Source organism: Panthera leo, chromosome D1, assembly GCF_018350215.1.
Source record: "Panthera leo isolate Ple1 chromosome D1, P.leo_Ple1_pat1.1, whole genome shotgun sequence".
NCBI lineage: Eukaryota > Metazoa > Chordata > Mammalia > Carnivora > Felidae > Panthera > Panthera leo.
Window position 1 is genome coordinate 75873292 of NC_056688.1, and position 27628 is coordinate 75900919.

General features: G+C 42.2%; 2 protein-coding genes across 4 annotated transcripts in view; both read left to right on the top strand.

Moving 5' to 3' along the window:
* The first annotated feature begins 211 nt into the window (after positions 1-211).
* On the top strand, positions 212-15319 carry HTATIP2 (HIV-1 Tat interactive protein 2). 2 transcript variants are annotated; one of them, XM_042905996.1, is made up of 6 exons: positions 212-256; positions 816-1011; positions 3339-3446; positions 11154-11291; positions 13326-13387; positions 14101-15319. In XM_042905996.1, exons 2-6 carry the CDS (start codon positions 817-819, stop codon positions 14324-14326), a joined length of 729 nt encoding a protein of 242 aa, XP_042761930.1. In that variant the 5' UTR covers positions 212-256; position 816; the 3' UTR covers positions 14327-15319. The 2 variants fall into 2 exon arrangements, with proteins under 2 accessions (XP_042761930.1, XP_042761929.1); XM_042905995.1 differs by lacking the exon at positions 212-256 and adding an exon at positions 266-474.
* A 1981-nt stretch (positions 15320-17300) lies between these two features.
* PRMT3 (protein arginine methyltransferase 3) overlaps positions 17301-27628 on the top strand; it is a 140920-nt gene continuing 130592 nt past the window's right edge. For both annotated transcript variants that reach the window (XM_042904362.1, XM_042904363.1), the window contains exons 1-5: positions 17301-17495; positions 17781-17916; positions 19519-19601; positions 21312-21361; positions 22142-22244. In XM_042904362.1, coding sequence (XP_042760296.1) covers positions 17468-17495; positions 17781-17916; positions 19519-19601; positions 21312-21361; positions 22142-22244 — 400 coding nt within the window. In that variant the 5' untranslated portion in view covers positions 17301-17467. The remainder of the gene's footprint in view (positions 17496-17780; positions 17917-19518; positions 19602-21311; positions 21362-22141; positions 22245-27628) is intronic.

Below are 27628 nucleotides of genomic sequence, written 5' to 3' on the forward strand. Positions count from 1 at the left end.
TTTTAGAAAGAGACCAGCGAAGGTCGCGTCTACTGGCCGAGGCCTTGGATGAGGGCGACCTTAGCCTAGGTGGCGGCACGAAGGTCGCAAACAGGATGCAGGCGAAGGCTGGCATTTAGGAGGCGGTCTCCAAGCTTCCCACCCAGTCGCGCTGCGCACGTGTTCGCGGCCCGCCCCGCGCCCTCCCCCCAGGCCCCGCCCCCCCCTGGGCGGGGCGAGGCAGCGGCTCTGCTAAGTCACCGGAAGACATAGTCGGGTAGGCGCGCGCTTGGGCAGCCAGCGACCCCTGCGCGCACTTGGGAGGGGCATCCGCCGAATGGGGCGAGGGGACGCGGATCCGCGGGGAAGGGGGGATTCCCTGATTCCCGGGCCCGCGGCGCTAAGCGCGGCGGCGGCGGCGGCGGCGGCGGCGGCACTGTTGGCCGCCTTGCTCCTGCTGTGGCTTGAGGACGCGGGGCCGGGGGCCGGCTCCAGGTAACCCCTCCGTGCAGGGGACCGAGCTAGGCCCCTGCATCCCAGTGGGCGGAGGAAGGAGGGGTTGGAACCGGAGGTAACGGTGGAGAACCAGGCCCATGGGTGCCGTGGCACCTGGGCGCATTCTCCTTAGGGCCCCTTCCGAGCGGTAGATTGACTCAGGTGCGGGGACGGCCAGGGCGCCACGCCCTGCAGGTGATTCAGCACTTTCCCCTGGGCCCAGACTGCGGAGAAAAATAGTACTGTTTTCTAGAACAAATAAACCACCATTGTTCCCCAGGATAAGCAAGGGCTGTCCTTTAAACATCCCAAGACCACATCTGTCGATGTTATTTCTGTAGCATGGCCAAGACTGAGGCGCTGCCGAAGCTTCGGGAAGACTTCAGGATGCAGAATAAATCTGTCTTTATTCTGGGGGCCAGCGGGGAAACCGGCAGAGTGCTCTTAAAAGAAATCTTGGAACAGAACCTGTTTTCCAAAATCACGCTCATTGGCCGGAGAAAGCTCACCTTCGATGAGGAAGCTTATAAAAATGTGGTGGGTATTTTAGCTGGGACTCAAAAATGTATTTGCAGCGATTCTGCGGAGTGAACATATTTTTAAGCCTAAAGGCTCAACATTGCCTGTGCAGTGGTAGAGGTGATCAGAATGTGGCCAAGAATGGTCTGTGAGAGCCCTTTCTGGAAGTTTTTGTCGCGGTTTTAAGCCCAGGTCAGCGTACCCACTCACTGTGTGACCTTGGGCAAAGCCCTTCTCTCAATCTAGACTCCTCTAAGGCCGGCCTGGATTGTAATGGGGCCTGGGGGGACAGAGAAGAGCACATTTTCAGGGCCATTCAAGCTGGGTTCTAGAAGCAGACCTGTAACCTGGGGCAATTTTCTAAACCACTTTGCTTGTCTTGTTTACCTGTCCACTCAATACTAATGTCAGTGAATTACAAGCAGAGTCTATGGCAATGAAAGGTGCGGTTATTCACTTATAAGATTGCCCTCTTAACTTCCCAGGGCTGCAGCCTTGTGGATGTAAGTGGAATATTCTCTCCACTGCCATGCTTACATGGTTAGCCAAATGGTATATGCCAGATTCCCCTAAATATTTGAAGTCTGAGCTTTGTAGAGATTCCTTTCCTCATTTAAAGGGAGTTGTGAACTGTGGCAGATTAAACTATAATGTAATTCTGAGACCCCACAACTACAGAACTTGGTCCCATAGGCTTCACAGGTGGAACATTCTAGGTAACAAGTGTCTCACTATACATGTTCTTAACCCCTGTATACCCACGGTCAGTCATTTTGCATAGATCTTATGTCCACCAGGACTTTTCTATTTAAGATGGACATCTTTGCTCAGACTTAGGTAATAAGTAGTTTTCATAGTCTGCCTTCATGGAATATGTCAAATACTCCTGGTAATTAAAAACGGAAATTGAGTTCTGTGCTTTGATAAATGAGTTCTGGTGGCACATCTTTTGGTTATGCACTTAATGCGAACATACTTTTCTTCAGCATTGCACATAGTGCCCTGAAAATCCTTTTGAAAGAGTTGTTACTAGGGAAGGAAAACTACATTTTATTTGAAATCCTGGGTGATGGGAACTTCTCAATCTTTTTTTTTCCCCAGTCTTTATTTATTTTGACAGACAGGGTGCACACACAAGTTAGGGAGGGGAAGAGAGAGGAGGGCAGAAAATCCTAAGTGGACTGACAGCAGAGAGCCCTATGCGGGGCTTGAACCCACAAACCGAATCCACAAACCACGAAATCATGACCCAAGCCAAAATCTGATGCCTAACCAACTAAGCCACCCAGGCCTCCCTCAATCTTTCTTTTTTAGGTTTCACAACAAATTTATGAGGTTTCATGAAGGTTCTTAAACCTGAGTGAGCATGAAAATTACTGAGGGTGCTTATTACAAGGGCATTTTCTGCTTCAGAAGTATTGGTGCAACACCTAAGAATAAGCCTTTCTATCAAACACTCACTGGCCGATTCTAAAATAGGTGGTTCATGAATTGGACTGAAGGAAAGATTATCATTCACATTTTATTGGTGGAAAAACAGGCACATGGTAAATAACTTGGCCAAAATCATAGGCTTAGTAAATAGCAGGCTCAAGAGTCGAACCTAGGTCTTTGAGGTTCCAAACACCATTCCTTGCCCTGAAATTATACCTCACTGATATCCCTTCTGGTGGTATAGACAGGTCTTATTTTTCCAGAGAGAAAATGATAATTGAACTTGACTTTAGAGATCTAGGGATCACTTATAGTCCAATTATATATACCGTGGACATCTAAGTGCATTGTTGATTTTGAATTCAGATTAATAACTTTTTAGTGGGAGAAAATGAGCTTGCAAAATTTTTAAAAAATATGATTATGCATTTTCCTTAATTGAATTTCTATTATGTTACTAAACTTGGTTTTTCTCCCGGCAAAGTATCAATTTTATACATAGTATCTGTAACAATCCTGTGGTCATAGGTCTTAAAAACTACCCAGTACCTTATTAATTCTGTATAAAGCACAAATGTGTCCATGCTTAATGTCTAATGCCCCAGCTTTCTGCCACTCTGCACCAGTGCCGCTCTGGCCCTTTCAGAGGTTTCTTACTAAGTAAAAGAAACACTATGCAGCATCACAATTTCCGTACCTAGGAATCTGCCCTGCTAAATAGTCTAACATGGAAAAGATAGAAGGAGACTGGCAAGAGAAAGAGATGCCAGAGCAGAGAGCTCGCAAAATTTAATGGTAAGTGGGCAGCCTCTTCAATAATGTTCTGTAACTTATTCTTTAAATCTAGAGGGGTATTTTTCTCTGTCTTTTAATAACATCAAGTTATATACAGCTTTGTCCTTGTCGTCTAGAATCAAGAAGTGGTGGACTTTGAAAAGTTGGATGACTACGCTTCTGCCTTTCAAGGTCATGATGTTGGATTCTGTTGCCTGGGTACCACCAGAAAAAAAGCCGGGGCGGTAAGGAAGAAATAGACCCCTTTCCCTTTTGCTGGCCAGAAACGTCAAAGATTCCTTTCTTCCTCTTTTTCTTTATGTTTGTGGTGCTTAAATGTAAATAAGCTCTTATCATTTAAGATTTCATAGGCTGCCCTAGCTTTTACTATTCTTTGGATAGTACTGATAAATTCATCTTTCCTTCAAAGTAATCCTTGAGTTCAGTCCTCGTGCTGAGAGATGTCGTAAATATTTGCAAAATCTTGCCTCTTGCAAATGTTGCTGTCACCACATCCCCTGATGAAGGCAAACCATTATGTCTGAGTAAAAGTAACTGGCTCATGCTGTTGGCAGTAAAATTTTTTTTTCTTTATAAATGTTTTAAACTTAAAGCGTTCTCTCTCACATGAATGATTTGCTGGAACCTATTTTCATGCCAAGCTTTAAACTTCCGATATAGGACGTCAGAACAGAGGCACGATTCAGCTAGCCTTTAGTGATGACTCAGCCTTCGGCGATGATTCAACCCCAGTGGTGATTCAGCCTTAACTGACGCAGAACTGTTCTAATCCATGTTTTATTTTCTTTTTAATGGTATTCTAAATTGCATCGGCCTCTGTCCAGAAGGCATAGTTTACTACCTAGTTAGAAGTCATTGCTTACTATGTAGATTCTGGGCAAGTGTTAATACATCTTGATATATACCTTGACTATAGTTTATCCCTCTGGCAGAAGATTGCTGGAGCTAAATGTATCTGTTAAATATGCAGGACCACAATGCTGCTATGGGGGCTTATCATAGATTTATACACAGGCCCACGCATCAGCACCATTAGGAGAGCGCATGACTAAGAACTCTTGGTTTATACCAGCTAAGGAGTTTAGCTCAGATGTGTTTCTCTGGGCCTGCTGGTGATCCAAATAATAATTCTATTGATGCTTTCGGTAAGGATGTATTTCCAAATTTTTGCAGTTCTGTTATGTCCACTTGGAACCCAGCTGGGTTTGAGCTCTGTGCTGGAAAGTATGGATTATAGAGAAATTGGACTTTCCCGGGAATGGGCAGATTATGTCTCCTAGAAAGGGTCATGTTCCTGCTCAGCAGCTGGTGCAGGCTTTTCTGTCCCAGGGCCAGTCACAAGCAGTGTGCCCTCTGACAGCATTGAACTTTTGTTCTAGTGCATTGCAGGTTGAAGTGTCTCAAGTGCCAACCTGATTTTGGTGGTGACTCAGCAAAATTAAAAACACTGCATTAGGTATGGAGCAGTTGATATTCATGACACAAGGCAAATCTCATTATAGGATGCTCCAGGAAAAAGTCTAAATTGTTTTGATGTATTCAAATCACGTAAAGCAGTTTTAATAAGAGGAATCGGGTGTCTTCCCTATCCAGAATATTTTTTTAGATGGAGTTGGTTCTCCTCTCGCCACCCCATCCCACCCTCAGGCTACTCGATACCTTTTGTTCTCCAAAATCAGTTTGAAAAGAAAAGTATTGGTGGGGAAGCAAGAGAAATAACCGCTAAGCCAGCTATAATCTCAGAAATGAGTTGGGGTTTAAATGGTTCAAGAGGATAGTGGCAGCAAGTAAGTTGACGTTTCCTCCAGAAAGTCTTTTTTTTTTTTTTCTAATTTGAAACTAATTTAGATTGGATGCAATATAAAGTTTGGGAGTTGTGACAACTTTAGGTAATTTAAAAGAGGCGACAGTTCACAAGTGGCTGGGTAATAATAGTTGTCTGAAGGGGGATTGTGGATTTCCAACTCACCCTACTCCGAATTATGAGTTGGCAGCCCTCTCTATAGAAAAAGAGCTCATCAGGTGAATACTGTAAAGCCAATGCAAGCCTAGTGTCATTCTGTAGCTGTTTGGTAACTGGAACACCCCACATTTTTCCTCGGCGATATGACTTTCCATCAGAGAAACTCCCAAGAAACTCATGGTTTCTGTCTCATTCACTGTTGACACTCTGAGTAGCCATCTTACCTCCTTATGATCTTCAGTGTCTGAATTTGCTGTGGCTCTCATAACAAGGTGCCATAACCAGGGTGGCATAAACAACAGAAGTGTAGTGTCTCACAGCTCTGGAGGCAAGAAGTCTGAGATCCAGGTGTTGGCAAGTTTGGTTACTCTGATGGCTGTGAGGGAGGGAACTTTTCCAGGCTTCTCTCCTTGACTCATAGATGACCGTGTTCTCTGCGTGTCTCTTCAGTTGGCGTTTTTCCTGTGTGTGGGTGTGTGGCTGTGTCCAAATTGCTCATTTTTTACAATAGTCCAATTGGATTAAGAATCATCCGACCCAATATGACCTCACCTCAACTAATAATGTCAGGAATGACCCTGTTTCCAAATAAGGTCACAGTCTGAGGTACTGGAGGGTACGACTTCAGCACAGGAATTTGGGGGAGAATATTCCAACCCATAAAATTCAGTCAACCCAGATTTCTCTTGAAACTGGAGCTAGGGATAGGTCTGTTAGCCTCATCAGCTGTTTGGATAACCATTTCCTTTAGTCGTGTTAGGTGCTGATCTTCTTTTTCACCTTCACAAGCCCCATTTGTCTCATCGGTGCAGCGGCTTCCTTACTTGGCCTCCGCCCAGATCTGCTGGATCAGAATTACTAAGGTTGGAAGCTTGGCAACTTATTTTTAGCAAGCTCCTTGGGAGATTGTGATGTGAGCCAACCTTCCTCTTCTTGTTGGACCTGCTTTCAGGAGCCTGCTTTTCTAGGTACTGTAGTCCCCAGGTGGCCTTCACCTTGCTTTAATACATAACTCGTGTGCTAGTGAAGGTTGAAATACCCTTTGAAACCCAGATCTACATTGGCCTGGGCTGTGGAGCAAAAACTCACAGATGTCACTGAGAGTAGTGCTTTCCCCTTATGTGTATTAAGGGAAGGATGTGGTTAGTGAGTTTGAGGTGGTGTAATATGGTTTCACCTCTTCATTTGTTTCCTCGCAGTCCAGGTTCTTGGATTCTGTTGAATGGACAATGCCGTTAATGTGATTCATGGAACGATTGTAACGTTTATTAGGCATCATTAGAGTCTCCTGGCTTCTGATTCTAATGATACATTCTTTTAATCCAGGTTGCAGACCACAGACTGTGGGTCACATCCAGCCCTCCTGTTTTTCTACAGCCCATTTAGCTAAGAATGTTTTTGTATTTTAAAATGACTAAAAAAAACCCCAAAGGGGAATAATACATCATGACGTGAAAATATAAGAAATTCAAATTTCATTATCCACGAGTAAAGTTTTACTGGAACACAGCTGTTCTCATTACCTAATGTATTGTCTGTGGCTGCTGTTGTGCCCTGCTGGCAGAACTGTGTAACTTAACATAAGCCTGCAAATCTGACAATTTTTGCGATCTCATCCTTTATAGGAAAGGCTCTTTGACTCCTGTCGTAATCTGTACTGTTTAATTTGATGCCTGAGAGGGTGCTTGGGAAGTGATAGGGCCCCCGCTGGTTCGAGGCTCTGGATACCAAATAGCCATGGGTGTCCTGGTTAGCTCCCATGGGCCACTGCCTCCTCGTTGGTAATGAGAAGGAGGTGACCACTGAGACCCCTTTGGTCTGCAGAATTCTTTGACTTCCATCACACAGAAAGAAGAATGCCCCAACTGGAAACATTTTGTGAGAACGTAGAGATGAACTCAGGAATCTCAGTACCTGTTTGATTTTTATTTTTTTCTCCAGAGCTTTTTCTCTAATCAAGATCTTGGTTCCCGCACTGTGCATCAAATACAGAGATGCCCTCCAGGATACAAACAGACGGGGTTCAGATTATACCATTTGTTGTTTGTCAGCATCTCTGTTTTCTAGTCTAATTTTATGGGCTGGATTGCAAAGGGAGTAAAGGAGAAAGAATCTGAAGCAGGAATATGGCTAAGTGGGCCCCTTTACAGGATGATAGATCCTCCCTCCTTGGAGAAGGAGGCCCCAGATGTTGAATTGTTGTGGCAGGCTCGTTGACCATGCCAGTCAGCGCTGAAATACCTTGTTAGGACGAGTTGTATCTTAAGTCACAGTGTTCCCACTTTTGAGACATGTGTAAAGAAGATGAGAAGAAATACTTAGTAGCTTTGGATTTTAATACAATTCAAAGAGTCAATGGAGAATATGTCTCCCTGGATGTTTGTGGAGCCTGTGAAGATATGTCTGCCGAGTTGTATTACATTGTGCTTATTCTTTTGAGCAGGTGCTGGGAAAGGAAATTTATAGCGGGAACTTATTTGATCAATTCTTTTTTCTAGCTTAAAGTAAGGCACACTGGCTATAACAGAATGGATGTAATGTTCTCAGAAGAGATATCTTTTTCTCCTGCCATATGGTTAGGGAAACTAAACACTGTTTTTCCAAAAATTGTGTTTCTTGGATATGAAGTAGCTTGTTTCAGCTTGTTTTTCCTATTGTTTTTTTATTTGTGCAGTTAGAGAACAAGAAAGGATGTTATTAAGATTTCAAAGATAGCTTCCTCCTGTCTCTAAATGGAATCTTCCTCACTCCAGAGAAAATTAGTCTGGGTTGGTATCTCCGAGTCTGTCACCAGGATCCACGTTTAAGTTTGGTTTCTAAGTCCTTGAAAGCCGTTGACCCCTTTGCTTTTGAGTTTCATTCACAGCTAAAAGGCCATGCATCAGGGCGGGGGAAGTGAAATTCAAAATTTGTGGGCTTGGAAAAATGCGTATTTATAATCAGCTTGAGGGCTCAGAGGATTTGTGAAATCATTTTGGATTAACAGCCATTGATTGCTAATAAAACAATCTTTAGCTTTGTCCAGAGAACAGCAATGGAAAAAGGTATGGGCACCTTGTCAACAGGGCCCATTGAGCAAGGATGACGGGCTAAGCGTGGGGGTCTCTGCGGCAGCGTGGGTGCTCGTCCTGCAAGGAGTGGTTGTCAGTTGTTCGCCGGGCTGGTGAAAGGAAGGACGCCAGAGTGTGATGGCTGGGGTGGTATTGATGTGCTTTAGCGGACTAATCAGATTGAAAAAGTCCCATGGCATTTATGTCACTCTAATTTTCATCTAACAATTGGAGACGGCAGCACTCTATTAAGGAGAGGTTGATCCAGAACTAAAGCCAAATAAATTAGGGTCTCAGTTTAATCAAATTATCCCTTTACTGGCCCTGGATTAAGCAAGAGAGACAGCGTCGGTCCAGCTACTTGTGATTGGCCAAATCTTTCCTTTATTTTTACAGAAGCCGATGGAAGAGAAAGCATTTTAACAGCGACAGCTATGATAACGCTCCCAAGCAATAGTGCTAAAACAACTGAAAAGACAAAAAGGAATTTATTCCACTTGTCCACTCTGTAATTTCATTGTGAATAATGAACCTGTTATTGAAATCAGAGTTTGGGGAGTTGGGTTGAGGGGAAGAAGTAGATGTGGAAGAGGAGCCGAGGGCTTTAGAATTTTTCTTTGTAGCTTTGCATTATTTTTCTTGGCACACGCTCAGCACATGCAAAATCTCAATTCGGAGACTGGCCCTGAAGGGAATGCCATCCCTCTCTCAGGATGAGCTGAGTCGTAAACTCAGTTTGCTTCATACTGGTGTAAAAGAGCAGCATCGTGAGTTGGAATGAGTGTGTAGGGGAGTGTGCTGTGAGGAATGAAAGTGCAAGTGTACAACACAGAAGGAGATGGTGATGACGTGTGGGGACCGACTGAAGTTTCTGTTGTCTCGAATAAGGGAGAAACATAGCCCTGCCCTGCAGGTAGTGGATGTAGTTGGAAATGTACTCTCAGTGGTGACCAAGGACAGGAGAGGCTTTTGGGGGAGGAGTGACGTTCTAGTTCTCGATCTGGGAGCTGGTTGCTCCCAGAAGATGTTCAGTTTATGAAAATTCATCGAGCTCTATATTCACAACATGTTCACCTTTACGATCTGTTTTTATACAAAGTTGGAAAAGTTTGCTTGGGCCTGTTGTTTTCAAACTGAAATCTCTTAGTTTCCTATTGCTGCTGTCACCAATTGTCTCAACTTTAGTGACTTGGGACCACATAAATGTATCATCTTGCAGGTCTAGAAGTTAGAAATCTGACACAGATTTCGCTGGGATAAAATCAAGGTGTCGAGTGGGCTGTGTTCCCTTCTGGAGGCTCTGGGGAGAAATCCATTTCTGTACCTTTTCCAGCTTCTAGAGGCTGCCTGCATGCCTTGCTTCACCGTCCCCTCCCTCCATCTTCAGGGCCGGCAACAGGGGACTGAGTGCTCCTCACATTTCTCTGCTTCCTTTTTCCACCTCTAAGGACTCTTGTGACTAATTGGGCCCAGTTAGATAATACAGAATAATCTTATTTTAAGGTCAGCTGATTAGCAACCTTAATTCCACCTGCAGCCTGAATTCTCCTTTGCCGTGTAACCTAACATATTCACAGGTATGGGGGTCAGGACATGGACATCTTTGAGGGGCCATTATTCTCCCCCCACCCCCCAGGTTATGAATTAGTCATTGTCATTAGCTAGAGGCAGTGTGAGATAAGAAGGAAGATGGATACAATGGAGACACCACTCAGAGTCAAGAATTTGCATTCCACTCTCAGCTTTCTCTTCTTAGAAGGAAGTTCACCAGACGCTGGCCCTTGTTTTCACATCTTCATGATGACGGGGTTGGACTGTGATGCTTCCTGAGGTGCAAGACAAACGTCTCCTTACGAAATAAAACATGTAGGATCCAAAACTACTACAGGGAAAATTTTTAGTGAAAATAAAAAAAATCACCAGGGTAGTAATATGGTCTTCAGATTTGGAATTGTCATTATAGAAAACCTCATCATAGAGCTGTGGGTGTGTATGAAGTTCAGCTTCACTAGGCTTTAGACTCCTGTCCAGCCGTGTGGAGATCGAGGATGCCAGCATCCTGGTCCTGAGAAGCCGTTGCTTCATGGAATTCTGTGTTTTGGGTACCGGCATGTGACCTTCCGTTAGTTAGGCCCTGGAAGTGAGTTTCCGTTCTGTTGTTTGCACCATGCTTCCCCTTCCTCCTTTATTGCTACTTAGTTCTTCTTTTTTTTTCTAATTGGATTTGCCTTTTCTCTTCTTTCGTTGGACTTGTATTCGTTCATTCAGATATTTTTAGAGTACCTCTTGTGTGCCAGGCACACACCGATGCTGAGATATGAATTAAGAAGAAAGACCCAGCCACTGCCCTCACCAGACTGAGTCTAGACCGGGGGCCCCCAAACATTCCCGATCATATACCTCTCAGTAAAACAATTTGAGGATTCACTCTTCATTAATATGTAAAGTATGATGTAAAACATATACAAAAATTGGAAATTAAATAGGCTTCATTCTGGTAGTGCCCAGATAGTGTTCTCGGCTGTGCCTTCAGACCCTGTACGTTAAACCTGACACAGACAAAACAGAGAAAAGAGAGAGAGGGTTGTAAGCTTGTAAAGTTATTAAAAGACAGAGAAATGTGTGAGTTAAAGCAGTTTCTCAGCCTGACCTTACTGTTCCTTTTGCTCCTTGCAGATTTGTTTGGTGTCTGTGTTTCCATGTCACCGTCCTTATTTTCTCACTGGCCTCGCTGCTAAAGCTGGTCTGTCTATCCTGAGGATCATATTTGGAGTCTTTCCCAGGGTCTATGCTTGGTTGCATTTTATTTAGATCCCCATTCCCCTGCAGGCCTCCTGGCCTGCCACCCAACCTGAATAGTAATCTTTAAGATGAACTCACAGCTTTTTGGAAATAACTCCCATCCTTTTCACCCTCAGGAAGGATTTGTTCGTGTTGATCGAGATTATGTCCTCAAGTCTGCGGAGCTGGCAAAAGCTGGAGGCTGCAAACATTTTAACTTGCTGTCCTCTAAAGGAGCTGATAAGTCGAGCAATTTTTTATATCTGCAAGTTAAGGTTTGTGCACATTTCTGTCTTTCATATATTTTAGAGAACCCTGGTTAATTGGCAATACTAAATAACGTAAAATTATAAATAATACAGAAAGGCATTAAATGCATTAGATTCATTTTTTTTTAAATAATGACAGGGACTGTTTTTTGCAGGGGTATGTTTAATAAACAGGAGTGATTGGAAAGATAATTCCCAGTGTCTTTCCCCCTGTTGAATATCTGGTAATTATGAAATAAGATGTAGCAGCTCTGGTCTTGAATATTAGCATGGAATCTTAGCATGAGAAAAGACTTCGAGGCAGTGATTCTTAAACTTCCTGAGTAGGTGATATTTTATTATTGGGTATGGCTCTTGCCCTCAAGTTTTCTTGTTCGGGGATCCCGAAGGCTAGCCCCCAGTTTGGCAAATTGAGAGAAGTTCTCACAGGCCTCAGCATATAGTTACACTCACAGCCACAATTTATTACAGGGAAAGCAAAGGCAGTAAACAGGGAAGGATGAATGGGGCGAAGTCCAGAGGAAATAGGCACAGGCTTCCAAGAGTCCTTTCGCAGTAGAGTCGCACAGGCTTAATATTGCCGCAGTGCATGTTGAGAATATGAGAGAAAACTTTCTGACCCCAGGAGTTGAGAGTTTTTATGGGGTCAGTCACATTGGCACCCTGAGCCTGGAAAAAATTATAAACTTCCAGAAGGAAACCAAGCGTTCAGCATAAACCACATTGTACAGGCAGTTTAGGCGCTATAAACTACCCTACCGGTTGGGTAATGACAGGGACACTCCTGAAATCCAAGTTCCTAGACACAAGCCAAAGGTCAAGTGGGCCTTTCTAAGATAGTAGAGTCTCAGCCTGCTATCTTAACTCTTTTATGCACGCTGCAGATAGAGACAAAACATACCTTTGTAAAAACTAAGGATTTGTCCACATAAACACTTGCATGTGAATGTTCATAGAAGCATTTTTCATAATAGCCAGAGTGTGAACAACCCAAATGCCCATCAGCTGATGAATGGGTGAATAAAATGTGGTATATACAAACAAAAGAGTATTATTCAACTATAAAAAAGGCATGACACATGCTATAACATGGGTGGACGTTGAAAACTTTATGAGGGGCTGGTCACAAAAGGCCACAACTTGTATGATTCCATGTATATGAAATACCCAGAATAGACAAATCTATAGAGACAGAAAGATTAGTGGTTGGATAGAGCTTGTGGGAAGGGGATGGGAGTGAATGCTGGTTGGTGTGGGGCTTTTCTGGGGGGGAAGGTGATGAAAAAATTCTAAACTTACATGGTGGTGAAGGTGGCAGAGCTCTGTAAATATAGTCAAAAACATTAATTTTACAAAAGTGTTTAAAACTACCCAAGATTATGTGATGCGTCAGGTTAGGTGCCGAGTGAATGGTATGAACAGGCCAAGAAAGAGGGGGAATTCATGCCACTGAATCCACACGGCCTTTAGACGTTCCCATGGCCTGAGCTCCTCTGGCATTTCTGTTCATAGAGATGTCTGGCATGAAAATTCATAGTTTGTTTAATAAATTTAATTGAAAGCCATCATGTAGATGTAATCTCACTGTCTCTTGAAATTTGATGGGATTTGTTAGGAAGACAGTAATGTAGAGGATCAGTGGGTCTTCTGACTTTACTGGAACTACCTGGAAACCAAAAAAGGTTGATGTTCATCAGCCTGCGACATTAATTCTAGACTAAGGGGAGGTTATTCATTGATGGTTGAACGCCTAACATGTTACTTACCCTCTGGATCTATTTTAAAATCAGTCACACGAGAGGCCGGGCTGACCATGCAGCCATCCTCTCATTCAGTACATCTTTTTGAAGTCTCTACTGCCTATGAAGATTAAATGATCTCTTCCTTAACTTCCCAGAATCTAAAATTCTGGATAAGGATATTTATAATTATTCAACCTCCAGAAGCAGATTATCTTCAAAACCCCAAGGTATTCCCTCTTAAGCATTATGATGCATTGGTCTTCTTGATTAAACGCTAAAATTTGGTTTTTATTAACAGGGAGAAGTGGAAGCTAGGGTTGAAGAATTACAATTCGAACGTTACTCTGTGTTTCGGCCTGGGTAAGTATTCATCCTGCCCACGAGTATGCTGCTGTTCATTCTTCCCTAGAAGTTAGTTTTTCATTTGAAGCGGCTGACAACTAAGTTCTCGAAGATATGAAAGAAGCTGGCTGGAGATAGATTGCTCTCTGAAGAACATACCTTTGGCTTTGGAGGAAAGGGTGGACAGTTTGGTAGTGCCAGGTTCAGAGTAGTCTGGAATTTCCTGAGTAGCTTTTGCTGCCTTAGAAAAAAAGTCCTCTTCATTCACCAAACAAAATATCTTTTACCCATTGGATTAATCTGTTCAGGCTGCCATGACAGAATAACACCACAGACTGGGAGGCTTAAGCAACAGAGATTTATTTTCTCACAATTCTGGAGGCTAGAAGTGCAAAATCAAGGTGCCATCAGAATTGGTGTCTGGTGAGGCCTCTCTTCCTGGTTTGTAGATGGCCTGACGTGGTCTTTCCCTTGTGTGCACATGGAAAGATCTCTGCTATCTCTCCCTCTTCTGTAAGGATACCAGTCCTATCAGATCAGGGTCTTACCCTTATGACCTGGTTTAACCTTAATTACCCTCATAAGTGCACTGTTTTCAAATACAGCCACACTGGGTGTTAGAGCTTAAACATGAATTTGGGGGAGGGCATGGGCACCGTTCAGTTCATAACACCCTCTATGGTCTGAATACAATAAACCATCTCTTCCTCGGTTTTTCTTTTTCCCTTTAGAGTTCTCTTGTGTGATAGGCAAGAATCTCGTCCAAGTGAATGGTTGGTTAGGAAGTTCTTTGGCTCCTTACCAGAATCTTGGGCCCATGGGTACTCTGTGCCGGTGGCGACTGTGGTTAGGGCAATGCTGAACAACGCAGTGAACCCAAGTGGCAAGAAGAAGGAACTGCTGGATAATAACGCCATCCATGACCTGGGAAAAGCCGATGACTCTCTCAAGCCGTGACCACGCTGGGGAAATGCTTCCCTCTGTAAAATGCAACACTCCCCACCTAATTGGTACTCTCGGTGTCTAAAAGAAGTCATTGTGTCTTAACTGCGGTTTCACTATTCTCAGCTGCCCAGATCCAGTAAAAAAATTATTGTGTTCTGCATCAGCAGTGCAGAGCCTGCTTGTATGTGTATGTACGTCACCCAGGGAGCTTTTCAAAAGTAGATTCACAGGCTGTGCCTCAACCTCTGAATCAGAATCTTCAGGGTGTGAGCACAGCGATCTGTTGATTTGTTTTAGCTTTCCCTGGTGGTTCTGGTGCCACTGGTGGGGAGGCCTGCTTTGAAAGGCTTGTCTGCAGTCAGAGCAGCAGTACAGACCTTTCATATTTTGCAGGTGAGTTCTGTTCCAAAATTGTCCTATTTGTGTTTCTTAGTTACCCGGTGCTGACTGCTGTATTTGTGTAAAGGAACATTGTGCCTTACTACTTCTTTAGAATATGTAATAAAATGTATTACATAACTGAGCTTGTATAATCATGGGGAAATTAAACATAGGAAGGAAAATAAATGAACAAGTCCCGGGTGCCTCTTATATGGTTAGGAAATGTCCAAGTATTAGTGGAAATATGTAGCATTTTGGTCAGTTGGGTGGTATAATACTGGTTAGTATTTATCAAGTGCCAGCCTTTACATATGCTATGTGTCTTGTAACCCTCCAACAATCCTTATAATCCTTATAGGTTTGAGTATTATCCCCATATCTTAGATGGAGAAACTGAGCCTCACTGTGGTTAAGCGCCTTGCCCCAAAGTCCGAAGCTGAAGACCTGAAGCTAGGAAATGGCAGAGCCAGGATTCTAACCCAAGTCAGCCTGACTGCATAGCTTGTATTTGTAACCGCTCTATAAAAGCCTCCAGTATCTGTGTATTTCCAGGAAGGTCCATTAATTGTGACTGGATTAGTACATGCTATGGATGAATAAAATTGAAATATGTGGTTTCTTTTATAGGGTCTAGGATCCCTGTAGTAATTAACCATAAAATGTTCACATAGCCAGTAGAAGTGTATGTCAAGGTGCACACTTTAAAAACTATGGACAAAGAAAGAAAGATGCAGAAGGAAGGATCAAAGTCAAGAGGAGTACACAGTGTTAATTTCCATCCAGGAACAAAGGGTAGTGGTGAAACTTGTCTTAACTTCTGTGCTGAGGAAAACAAAGTGATTTGAGTGATTCAATTTTTACAGGGTCTAGGGGATGCCAGGTACCTTTAAAGCTTCAGTGAACACCAGAGGATAAAGGCTATCCCCTTTAATTGGGAGGGTCTATCTGTAGAATGGACTGGACATTCCCATTCTCAGTCACCTAGGAAAGAGATGTATTTTAGGATGGGGTAGGGTCTTAGGATGTGGACTTCAGAAAGGAGAGGGAACATCTTGCTCCTGCCAGGCGGGGTTCCTTTGGGGCTGGACTCTGAAGAGCCTGTGGTTTGGGTGATAACAAGCGTGGGCTCCAAGAAGGGAGGCATGAAATGAGGGGACCCTATGAGGATATACTGAGGCCTGTGGGAAACTAATATTTGATAGATACTGTCCTCTAGGAAAGGAATACATTCAGAAGAGTTTAGCAATACAGGGCATCATTTTCATTCAGCAAATTTAATGAGTACCTATTAGGAGTTAAACCATGTTTATGTGCCAGAGAAATGAAAGCAAAGAGACAAGGCCCTTACGTTCATACACAGTGCTGGGGGTAAGACAAAAAAACAAACAGAAAACAAAACAAGCAAATAGTGGGTGCTAAGAAAGAAACTAAGTGGGGGCTGCTGGAATGGCAGTGGAAACTTTTAGAAATGGTGGTTTGTATTTGTAGAGTATTCTTAGCAAAGGCCTCATTAGCTCTAAATCAGAGTCTGGAGGGTGGGACCCAGAGCGAAGGGTTGAGTTGAGATGGAAGTCAGGATTACGCCCAAGCCAAGGTAGTACATTTAATGGGATAAACGTGCTAGCCTCTGGGACTAGAAGCCTGCGACAATTCCCTACAGAAGCGACTGCTGTCAACTCCCACCTGACAAAGCATTCTGTGGCTTGAGTACATGCTCAGAAGGAGGAAAAATGGCATGAAGTAGGAGAACGTTTGTGTTCCTCCCACATAGTGGCCGTAACATTACTTTATAAACGTATGGAAGAGCATCTCTCCTTCGCGTAACCGACAGGGTCAGCTGCTTCCCATTGTTCAGGACAAGTTAACACTTATGTCTAAGCACTTTACATGTATCAAGTCATTTTATTCCTACAGTAGTTCTGTGGCTAGTGAAGTCACTATCCCCGTTTTGTAGTTGAGGAAGTGGCGGCGGTGAGAGGTCTTGATCTTGCCCAAGACCACAGTAACAAAGTGGCGGAAGTAGGATTCAGACTGAGTAGGTCGGCTCCGGAGTCTGTGCTCTCACTTAACCACTGCACTTTAAAGACTAAAATCCTTAAAACGGCGCCAGGCTTTGGTCCCTACGTAGGCTCTTGTACACCCACAATGCCTCCTGTAGTTCCCTCTCCCCACCCTGTTGCACCCTGCTGTAGGAGATCAGGTAGCTCAGGAATTAGAGTGGAGGCCCAGGCTCTTGCCTGCGCTCCGCCGCCTCCGCCACCAGAGGGCGCCCCAAGCGGGCCGCTCCTCCACTAACTGCCGGTTCCTAGAATAAGGGACGCACAGAGGGCGCGGTGCCCGCTGCAAAACCGCTGTGGCGTCTCTCCGCCTCTGGGCTCGGGGGCGCGAGTGAGAACCTCCCGCTAAGACCCGCCGCAGCGCGAGGAGGAGACAAAGTCACGTCAAAGCCTGCGACGTTCAATCCCCGCTTCAGCGCTTACTCTGCACGCACTACGTCAACCCGGAGGCTGCAGGAGGCGGAGCTCGGGCTCTCGCCCCGCCCACCAAACTCACGTGACCAACAACCGTGGCCTCGGGGCCGGAAGCGCTCCCGAGCCCACGCGCGCGCTCTCGCGTTTCCAGGCGACCGGGAGCCTCCCCAACTCTGGGCCCTGCCGCGCGCTGGCGCTCGTTCCCGGTTTTCCGGGCCCGGAGAGCTCGGAAGCGGCTGCGCGCACGCTGCCCAGCCCGGTCCCCGCCCTCAGGCGCGCGGGGTTCCGGGGCAATACAGCCATGTGCTCGTTAGCGTCGGGCGCTGCGGGTGGGTATTCCTGGTCCCTTAGCACCCGGTTCGCCCAGCCCGAAGGCCGCGCCGCAGCGGGGCGGGAGAAAGACCCTCCTATCCCGCTGCGTCCCCTGGACGCGGGGTTGGACGGTGGGGCCTGGCAGGGAGGGTGAAGGAGGTGCGCTGGCAAGGGCCGCGGGGAGCGGGGCGGGGGCAGTACCACCCCCCCCCCTCACCCCCCCCCCCCGCCCCAGTGCTTCACGTGTGCCCTGCTCGCACTGGTGTCCGTCTGGGGCAGGGCTAATCGTTTGCGTGTGCTAGGCGGCCGGGGCGCTATGGAGGACGAAGACGACCTGCCAGAGCTGTCCGACAGCGGTGACGAGGCCGCCTGGGAGGATGAGGACGATGCTGATCTCCCCCACGACAAGCAGCAGACCCCCTGTCTGTTCTGTGACAGGTTCGTCCACCCCAGTGCCAGGCGTCACCCCCAGGGTGCCGGGCCCTGTGGGTACCTGTGGTCCGCAGTCGAACCCGAGCGGCCTGCCCTCAAATCCTTGAACCAGTGGAGTGATGGTTTGTTGAGAAGGCAGAAGCACAGTAGCTATAGAGGGAGAGCCATGAACTGGAAGGCAGGTTATACTAGTTCTCTTCGACAGCCTCAGTTTCCCCTTGTGTAAAATAAGAGGGTTTGGACAGAATCTATGGTTCCCAAATCTAGTTGAGCACCCTTTAAAGTCTCACCTGAGACTTTGAAAAGATACTGAACTCTGCACCACAGCACTTCTAAATCAGTCATGGGATCTAGGAATTTCCTATTTTTATAAAGACATTTTCTGAGGTTATTCTAATGAATAACCCGTTTGGGAGTCACTAAACTAGATAATCCCTTGGGACCCTTCAAGCTTTACCATTCTATAATTCATTTATAAGTAGAGAGCTACTCAAGTTACAGCAGAGCTTCTCAAGTTACAGCATTATTTCCATTTGAACTACCCAAAGAATCATCTTTCCTAGGTAGGAGCTCCCCACCTATGGAAGAGAAAGGAATTGATGCATTTTTCACTTAGGGAAAAAGAGACTGCAGTTTCAATAACTGGTTCAAGGTCACAATGCTGTGGTTTTCTTATATCCAAATCCCTATACTTTGCACTTAAAAGTTCTGCCTATTCATCTCAGTAAGCTTTGACTTTGGCCGACTTTCTGGGCAAGTGGCTTGGCATTGGCCAGTATTACTTTCATAAACATTTGCCAGTTTCCCATAAATCTGGGCATGGTGCTGATTGGTGGTGTATTAACTCCTCTTGATTCGTCATTGTTCTCACATGTAGCCTCATTTGCGTAGGTACAGACTGTCTACGTTTCCTTTAGTTGTCATAAAATAATATTTATTGAGCATCAGGGATGTACTTCTCTGTGATAGGCTGTATATAAACACAGCAAGGTAAACATTGGTTGTAAACTAACTGCTGCATTTGTGCCAGACGCTCAGAAGTATGCAGCTTCTCTGCTGTGTATTTCTCTCTTAAGTGTCCTTCAGTTTTGCAGGTCACATAATAAAGAGGCCTGGTCCTCACAGTGTCCGTAACACAAGTACTTTCAGAACACTACAAGATTACCTTTGAAATATGGCACTTTGGGAATATGCCGGCTGTAAAAATTACATGTTATGCTTTATTTCTAAAAGCAGTTTGAGCTGTTGCAGTTCAAAGCCTCTGGAAGCAGCACTGACAGAGAGGAGAAAAGAATCTTCTGTAGGGAATTTTCATGTCTTGAGGGAAATAGAATCTATCAAAGGGAGTTCTCTTCCTTAAAAGCCTTCTGATCATCTCAGTGCTATTATTTGGCAAATAAATTAACTTTGACATTTAAAAAGGTTGTTAGGGGTGTAAAATGGGACTCAGAAGTTCTAATTCCCTGTAGTGGTGCCGGGTTCCTCTCATGTACAGGTACGTTGGGTTTTTTCTTAGAAACCACCAGAAGGGGGGTATATATTTTACATGAAATCCATATTTAGACTTTTGAGGGGACTGTTTCATAAAGCTGTCACTTGATTTTTCAGGTTATTTACATCTGCTGAAGAAACATTTTCACATTGTAAGTCTGAGCATCAATTTAATATTGATAACATGGTCCATAAACATGGTGAGTATTTTTTAGAATAAAGGAAATTTTTGTTGTGAAATTTAAGTTCAAACTTTGTATTCTTCCAGAACTTTCCCTTCCTCTACAAGTTCAATATGGTGAAAAATATAGGAGCAGCCTATCTAATGAAGTTTTTTTGACAAGTGGCCTTTGAAGGACTAATTATAAGTCATTCTTCTAGATAAGATTCACTGTATTTAAGCTTATATTGACTTCACAACTAAAAAGGAAAAAACAACGTTGGCATGTGATTGCATTTTTATCGTATTAGAACTAGGGAGAGCAAGGACAGAAGTGGACTTTGGAAAAGGTGGTGGTCATTATGGGAAAAGCTCACCAGGTCAAAGCATAACATGAACTTCAGGGCATACAAAGTTGAGTTTGGTAAGAGTATAGAAAAAGGAATGATGAAGTTAAGGTGGTAAGCAAAATACTTAGATGATGATTCTTTTGAAACTTGCATTTACACATGCTTTATAATTAAAGTCTTCTACTTCTTTAAATGGATGCAGAAGTGCTACACTATTCCACTAAAATTAAATACAGAATTGTTTTTTTAGTCCCTGCATTTACTATCAACTAGAAAAGACATTAAACATGTGATACGTTTATAAATCATAAATTCAGCTGCAACTGCTTTTGTAAGACATGAATGACTTATTCTCATTCGTTTTTTTATGTGCATTTTTTAATGTTTATTTATCTGAGAAAGAGAGCGTGCGCACGAGTGGGGGAGGAGCAGAGAGAGAGGGAGAGAATCCCAAGCAGGCTCTGCGCTGTCAGTGCGTCCCTTTATGTGCATTTTAAAACTGAATTGGAATCATACTTTAAATATAATTTTGAGGTATGCCTGGGTGGCTCCTTTGGTTAAGCACCTGACTTCAGCTCAGGTTCGTGAGCTCAAGCCCCACATTGGGCTCTGTGATGGCAGCTCAGACCCTGGAGCCTGCTCCGGATTCTGTGTCTCCGTCTCTCTTTCTCTGCCCCTCCCCTGCTTGTGCGTGCTCTCTCTCTCTCTCTCTCTCTCTCTCTCTCTCTCAAAAATAGTTACGTTTTTAAAAATAATTTTGTAATTTTTTTCATTTAATAGAGGTTTTTGTATGCTATTACGCATATAAAACATTTTCAATGCTGTTATATTTCTCATAACAACATTATTCATGACAAATAATACCCAGTTGGTTGGACATTCTATTGCTTTTCCTTGCTTTAAATCCTGCTTCATTTCCGGAAAGAAGAGAACCAGAGAACAAGCCTCGTTGTTTTTTAACTTGCATCATTTAACTTAATATAAAAGCTATTTCACTTTGTATACTCCATGTCTGACAAAATTATAATTTGGTAGGCACCCTAAAAATAGGGGATTTAAAATTTTTGGCTGTAATATCAACTGTCAAATAGTTGTTAAAATCTACAACCAAATTTTCCTGATTTGTGTTGTTTTTACAAATGAGGATTTGAATTCTAAAAATTAATTTCCTACTTTTTAGAAATGCAAGAAAAACATTAAAAATTGTCATCCATGTGGCTGTTTCTTCAGATATTCAGAAGTATTAAAGTTACTATTTCTAGTTCTTAAGAAATTCAAAATATTGTAAGTTGTAGTTTAGAGGACAGAAATATTTTATTATTTAACCTCTACAGAACAGGTCAATTAGACAAACTCCTCTTATATGAAAATAGATGAATTATCTTTTTTTTCCTTTTTAGGACTGGAATTTTATGGCTACATTAAACTAATAAATTTTATTAGACTTAAGGTAAGTTGGTAGCTTAATTTATAATTTTGTTTGGAAACAAAAGAAACACCACAGTGACTAATGATGCCCTGGTTTTAGAAAAATACAAAGAACTGCTAAATGAGAAACTGTTTTAGATTTAGTAGTCATCACATTGGGGGAATCGTGGACGTTAGGAACTTGTCCAACATGCAGCACCAAGTAAATGAATACACACCATGCTTAGTAACGTTTCATTTTTAACTGTGTCTAGGAGGTGAATTGCTGTTATGTGAAAAAGTAATTGAGTGTCAAATAATGGGAAATACTGATACACAATATTTCTCTAAGATCAGAAATAATTTCTAGTGTGATTCCAAGTACTGTGGTTGTCTTCTCTATTTTTCAAATACTTTGTCCTTTTTTCTCTTCTACTCAAATGAATGTTTATGTTGCCACTTCCTCCAAATCCAAACAATATTGAATCCAACATTGAAACCATATTGCATATTAACGTAAGCAGTCATCCAATCAAGTTAATGAAGTGAGAGGTGAACATAGACTCCGTAAATAGAGGTTTTACATAAGGTAGACATGGTTCCTTTTTTTTTTACTTAATTTTCCTAGTTTTTGCTAGGGGTGGTTTGTGATTATATACAATGGAAAAACATGCAATTAATTTTTTTTGTTTGGGAAGACCTTTATCTCTCCTTCTATTCTAAATGACAGACTTGCTGGATAAAGGATTCTCGGCTGCATATTTTTTCTGTTTAGCACACTGAAGATATCGTGCCAATAACATGCAATTAATTTTATATCCAGAATCCTACAGTTGAGTATATGAATTCCATATATAACCCAGTGCCTTGGGAGAAAGAAGAGTATCTGAAGCCAGTATTAGAAGATGACCTATTACTTCAATTTGGTAAGATGAACTTACAGTATCTACTTTAATGTAGGGTCATTTGTAATGGCAAAAGGGTGGTTAAAAGTGTTCTAGGAAAATATATTACCTCCTTAATTCTCTGAAGACTTCACCAGGTGGTTGGTCTCAATAGGAAAGTTAACTTTAAGAATTGCTAGTCACACTGATCATTACCAGAGAGAAATTTAGAAGTAGGAGCTTGTTTAAACATTGTATACAAGATGTTCTGAAACATAGGGAGATTTGAGAGAATAATTTTTAATTGTAGGCTACTTTTTAGTCTACTAAAATTGACTAAAATTTTAATTTAGTTTGCTAAAATTAATTAAACTTTTAATTTATTTTAAATTAACCATAATTTTAAAATCTACTGATTCAAAATAATTTTAAAGCAGACAATAATATTTGCTTTTGTCTGACATATTTAAGTCTGATAATTGACTTTTCTTAAGACATCCAGTTTACTGAGATTTTATTTTGATGCAGAACAGATTCCACTCATTTCCTTGGGCTTGCCTACATGCACTAACTCTACAGCCTTCCTTGGGGCAGGGCCACTCTCATCTCCTGACTGTAGCTTTCTTACTTAGTTACTTGCTCTGTGCATTGACCATTCCTTATTGAACAGGGATCTTATGAAAATTCTGTTGGCTTCTTACAGATACTTGAATGTTCTAACTTACCAGGGTTAATGATTTATGTTTTTTCCCCTTGTTTATATTTGCTTCTATGTTTCTTGTGTCAGTAAGGTGAGGTAGAGGGTTTGCTCTTTTCAGACCAGTGAGACCAATCTAAACAGACATGTACCTTCACATATAGTAATTTAACAGTGTGTATCTGAGCAGTTCTCTGAATAGTGAGAACTGTGGAAAACTACTCATTTCCTTGAGTAGTACCATCATTTGGTTGTGTGGTGGTACAGTGTAGTATTAAGGACCTTAATGTAGGAGTCAGGAACTATGTGACCCTGGACAGAGCTTTCTGTTTTTAGGTCTTCATGTATAAAATGAAGAACCCAGACCAGATTTCTGATACTCTTGCTAGTTCTAAAATTTGTTGAGTCCCAGGTTGATTCTTTCCTGTTTTTACAAATTCTCCTTAATCCAATTTCTCCCCAGAGTGACCAAAGTGATCTCCTTAATAAATGACAAGTGCCCACTAAGTGTTCTTCATGACTTCCTAAATTCAAAGTCATTCGCTGAGCACTCACAGGATGAAAGTAGTATGTTAAATGTAGTAGAAACATGAATAAGTGAATCCTTCCCATAGGGAGTCTGCAATCTTAATAAGAGTGCTTTGTTTTTAAATGTCTGTCATGTATGATAGTATAAGGTCAAATATGGTAAGTTTCATGAGAAGTAGAAAAGGTAGTACAGTTCAGAAGAGGAAGAGATTATTCAGATCAACAAATATTGAGTGTTGTATGCTGGTCACTGTGGGTACAGATCAGTATTGAATCTAACTCTCCAATGGTATAATAAAGTTAATTTCTTTCAGCCTTAACTTGTAAAAAAGGTGATAATGAGCCCTACCTTATAAAATTGTTGCAAAGATAATGTGTATTAGCACAGTACCTGTCAGAGGGCAAGTGCTTAATAAAGGAGAATTTATTGTTATTAGTAAATGACTAAGGCCTCCAGGAGTTTGGATGAAGTCATGACTGTGATCTGGAACACTTAAAGAGACCTAGTTAAAAAAGGAGAATTTGAACCAGGCATGCCCTTGAGTGCACTGCCTGTGTTCTCTGTCTGTGCTCCTAGCCATTGGTGGAGTGGAATGGAAGAGAAGGTCGTGTCTGTTAAGTATTAGGCTTTGAGGATGTAAAGATGCTAAATTAATAAAGATGACTAAGAAAATAAGCAATGAAAGTATAAGGGAGGAACAGTAACTTTACAAGGGATAAACCTGGCAAACACTACCATAGCCAGATAATCACATCAAAGATAAACCATGTTGATAGTGTGAGCTCTTTATATGATGTCATGAGAATGGTACTTTCCCTCTGGTCTTTCTCCCCAAAACTGATAACCTCAGTCTGACCATGAAAAACCATCAGACACACAAAGTAAGTGTCATTGTCCAAACTACCTGACCAGTACTCCTCAAAACTGTCAAGGTCATCAAAAACAAGGAGCGTCTGAGAAACTGTCATTGCTGCAGACAGGCTTAAGGAGACCTGACAATTGAATATACTGAAGTATCCTGGATAGGATCTTGGACAGAAAGGAGACATTAGGGAAAAACTAATGAAATACGAGTAAATAAAATGAGTTATTTTTTTAAGTACTGTGTAATATTTGAAACATACTCTACAAAGGGTTAATATTCTTTTATATAAAGAACTCTTAACCACTGAGAGACAAAGATCTCTTGATAGAACAATGGGGAAAATTACATGATTAGACAGTTCACCCAGAAAGGTTCAAAAATTGCCCAACAGTGAGATACCATTTCTCACCTGTCAGACTGGTAAGTATTTTTAAAGTATGACAACATTTCTGTTGTCAGCGTTGTGGAGATACAGGCAGCATTGTGGAGATACATTGCCAGTAGAATGCGCGTTTGGCAACACCTCACCAAACTGCATATGTACTTACTTTTCAATACAGCCGTTTCTCTGATAATAATCTGTCTTGAAGGTATACCTCCAACAGCCTGAAAAGACATATACACAAGATTATTCAATACAGCATGATAATTTCCAAATATTGGCAACAACTTAAATCCCCATACATAGGAGAGTGATAGAATAGGCTATGGTGTGTCCACACTATGGAGTAGTATACATCTATTAAAAACCACGGAGATCTCTGAACTGATAGAGTGATATCCAAGACATACCGTGAAACGAGAAAAGGCAGAGCTCAAAGGAGTATCTATGGTATGATACTCTGTTCATGTAAGAAAGAAAGGGATTTGAGAAAGTACATGTGTCTGTTCGTTTGTTGAAAGAAATACAGGAAGGATACACTAGAAACTAGAGAGAGTAGTTACTTACGGGACTTAGTGGGACAGGGATGGGAAGAAAGGCATAACGGGGTTGAGGTTACAGGGATAATGAGGGAGTGACACTTCTCTGAGGGTACCTTTTTGTATAGCTCCAACTCTTAGAACTGTGGGAATATTTCTCCTAGCCTTAGTGTAAAACAACAACAACAACAACAACAACAAAGCATCCTGGATGTGTGTGAGGATACTGGGGGTGCAAAATGGAATACAAACACTAACAAATGAACTTAACTATATTACAGAGGAATAATGTAATAGCTGAAATGGGTAGGGAAGAAAAGAACTGTGTGAGTAACTGAAATCTTGACTGGATATTGTGCTGAGGCTATAGGTAAAAAGAACTACATAAATGCTGTAATCTACTAAGTAAAGGTGTTTCTCGCAGAATATGGATTAGCAATTCTGGCACTACTTTCTGTATGTAACAGCATGGACAAGTAAGTAAATATATTATGGATAATAAGAGCTAGGTTTTCACTGTTGGAGAAGGAGGTTTCAAATAAGGAAATAGGGAAGGATAAAATGAGTCCTATGGTGATAGATTGGAATCAGAAGTATCAGTATAAATTCCACACTTTTTAATATATATTCAGATAAATACAAAAATATAGATGTGTGTGCATGTGTGGGTTAGTATAGACACATATATTTCCTAGCTCTGTTGAAAGAGCCTAGAAAAACCCCAGTAGCAATGAGTACACTTACTGCCCAGATTTTAACACCATTATCCAGTAAAAGGAACCAAAGCTCTTTAGAGAAGTGAGTGATTCCTTGGATGGGGCAGGATGATACAGGATGAGTCTGGGAAAGCTTGTGCCACAGATTAAGGACGTACTTGAAGAGGTGGTGGCGGGGCGCCTGGATGGCTCAGTCGGTTAAGCGGCCGACTTCGGCTCAGGTCATGATCTCATGGTCCGTGAGTTCAAGCCCCGCGTCGGGCTCTGTGCTGACAGCTCAGAGCCTGGAGCCTGTTTCAGATTCTGTGTCTCCCTCTCGCTGACCCTCCCCTGTTCATGCCCTGTCTCCCTCTGTCTCAAAAATAAATAAAACGTTAAAAAAAAATTAAAAAAAAAAAAGGTGGGGGAGGAGGGGACTTAACGAAAGAATACCAGAGCCAACCTGAAGGAATCCTAATGGTCAAAACTGGAGTAATTTGAGCAACACAGAAAGTGATACTATTGGGTTTTATCCACATGGATATTAATAAATATCCATGAATCCATAATAACATAGTCAATCAAATAAATGGAGAAGGAACAGCTTGATCTTAGAGTAAAATTTTCATTAATAAATGTGGAAGAGAAGAGAGAAATAGAAAATCACTGTTAGGCAAACACCACAGTAATAATTTGCAGAAAAGATCCACCAATGGATGCTAAGATTAGTGGGCAGAAATTTAAGGTGAAACAGGTTCAGAGTATCTCCCTCAAGAAATTTAAGTACAAAGGAGATGTTAACTTTTCCAGCAGACACTACCACAACCAAGTGATCAAGGTTAACATCATCATTAATGAGTCATACTGACACCAAGAAACCCCTTGGTAAAATGCACTCAGAACACAACATCATTTTTCTGCTGTTCTTGCCAAGAATGTGTAACTTTATTCACTAATGAAAAAACATCAGACAAACCCAGGTTGACGGACAAACTACAAAATTAGTGATCGGTACTCTACGAAAAGTGTCTGATACAGTTCTTGGGTGCAGGATTCTAAAAATAATTCGTTCAAGGTGCTGATTATTTTAGTTCTGACTTTTGTATATTTTTGGATTTTTCTAATCTAATTCATCAGTTGTTGATAGAGGTGTATTTACATTTCTGTGATTGAAGAATTGTCTGTTTTTCCTTTTAATTCTATCAGTTTTTGCTTTTGTGAGATTTATACTCATTTATAATTGTTATGTCGTCTTGACAAATTGACCATCCTTTGTGGTAGTTCTCAGCTGCCAAAATGAACCTCCTAAGACAGGATGTAGGTGATTTGAACCTCCTAAGACAGAATGTAGACGTGGAAATTCATCTTCCTGAATATGGTTTAAGACTTTGAATTAGACTGTTTTGATAAATTGTAGTTATGGATCTTAATGTTTACTGGATCCTTCCTCCTTTTCAGCATTTAAGCTTTAGTATATGGTTGTCTATGTATTATTAGTGTTGAAAGTTTTTACTTTGCCTTTCATTGCAGCAAAAAGCAAAACAGAAACTTGCTAAAACAAAGAAATCAATTCCTTTAATCAGTTCTAATCTGTAACTTAAACTAACAGCTTGGCTGGCAAACTGTGTAGAAGTTGTTTTTTTTTTTTTTTTATGTTTATTTTTGAGAGACAGAGACAGAAAGACAGAACACAGTGGGGGAGGGGGCAGAGAGAGAGAC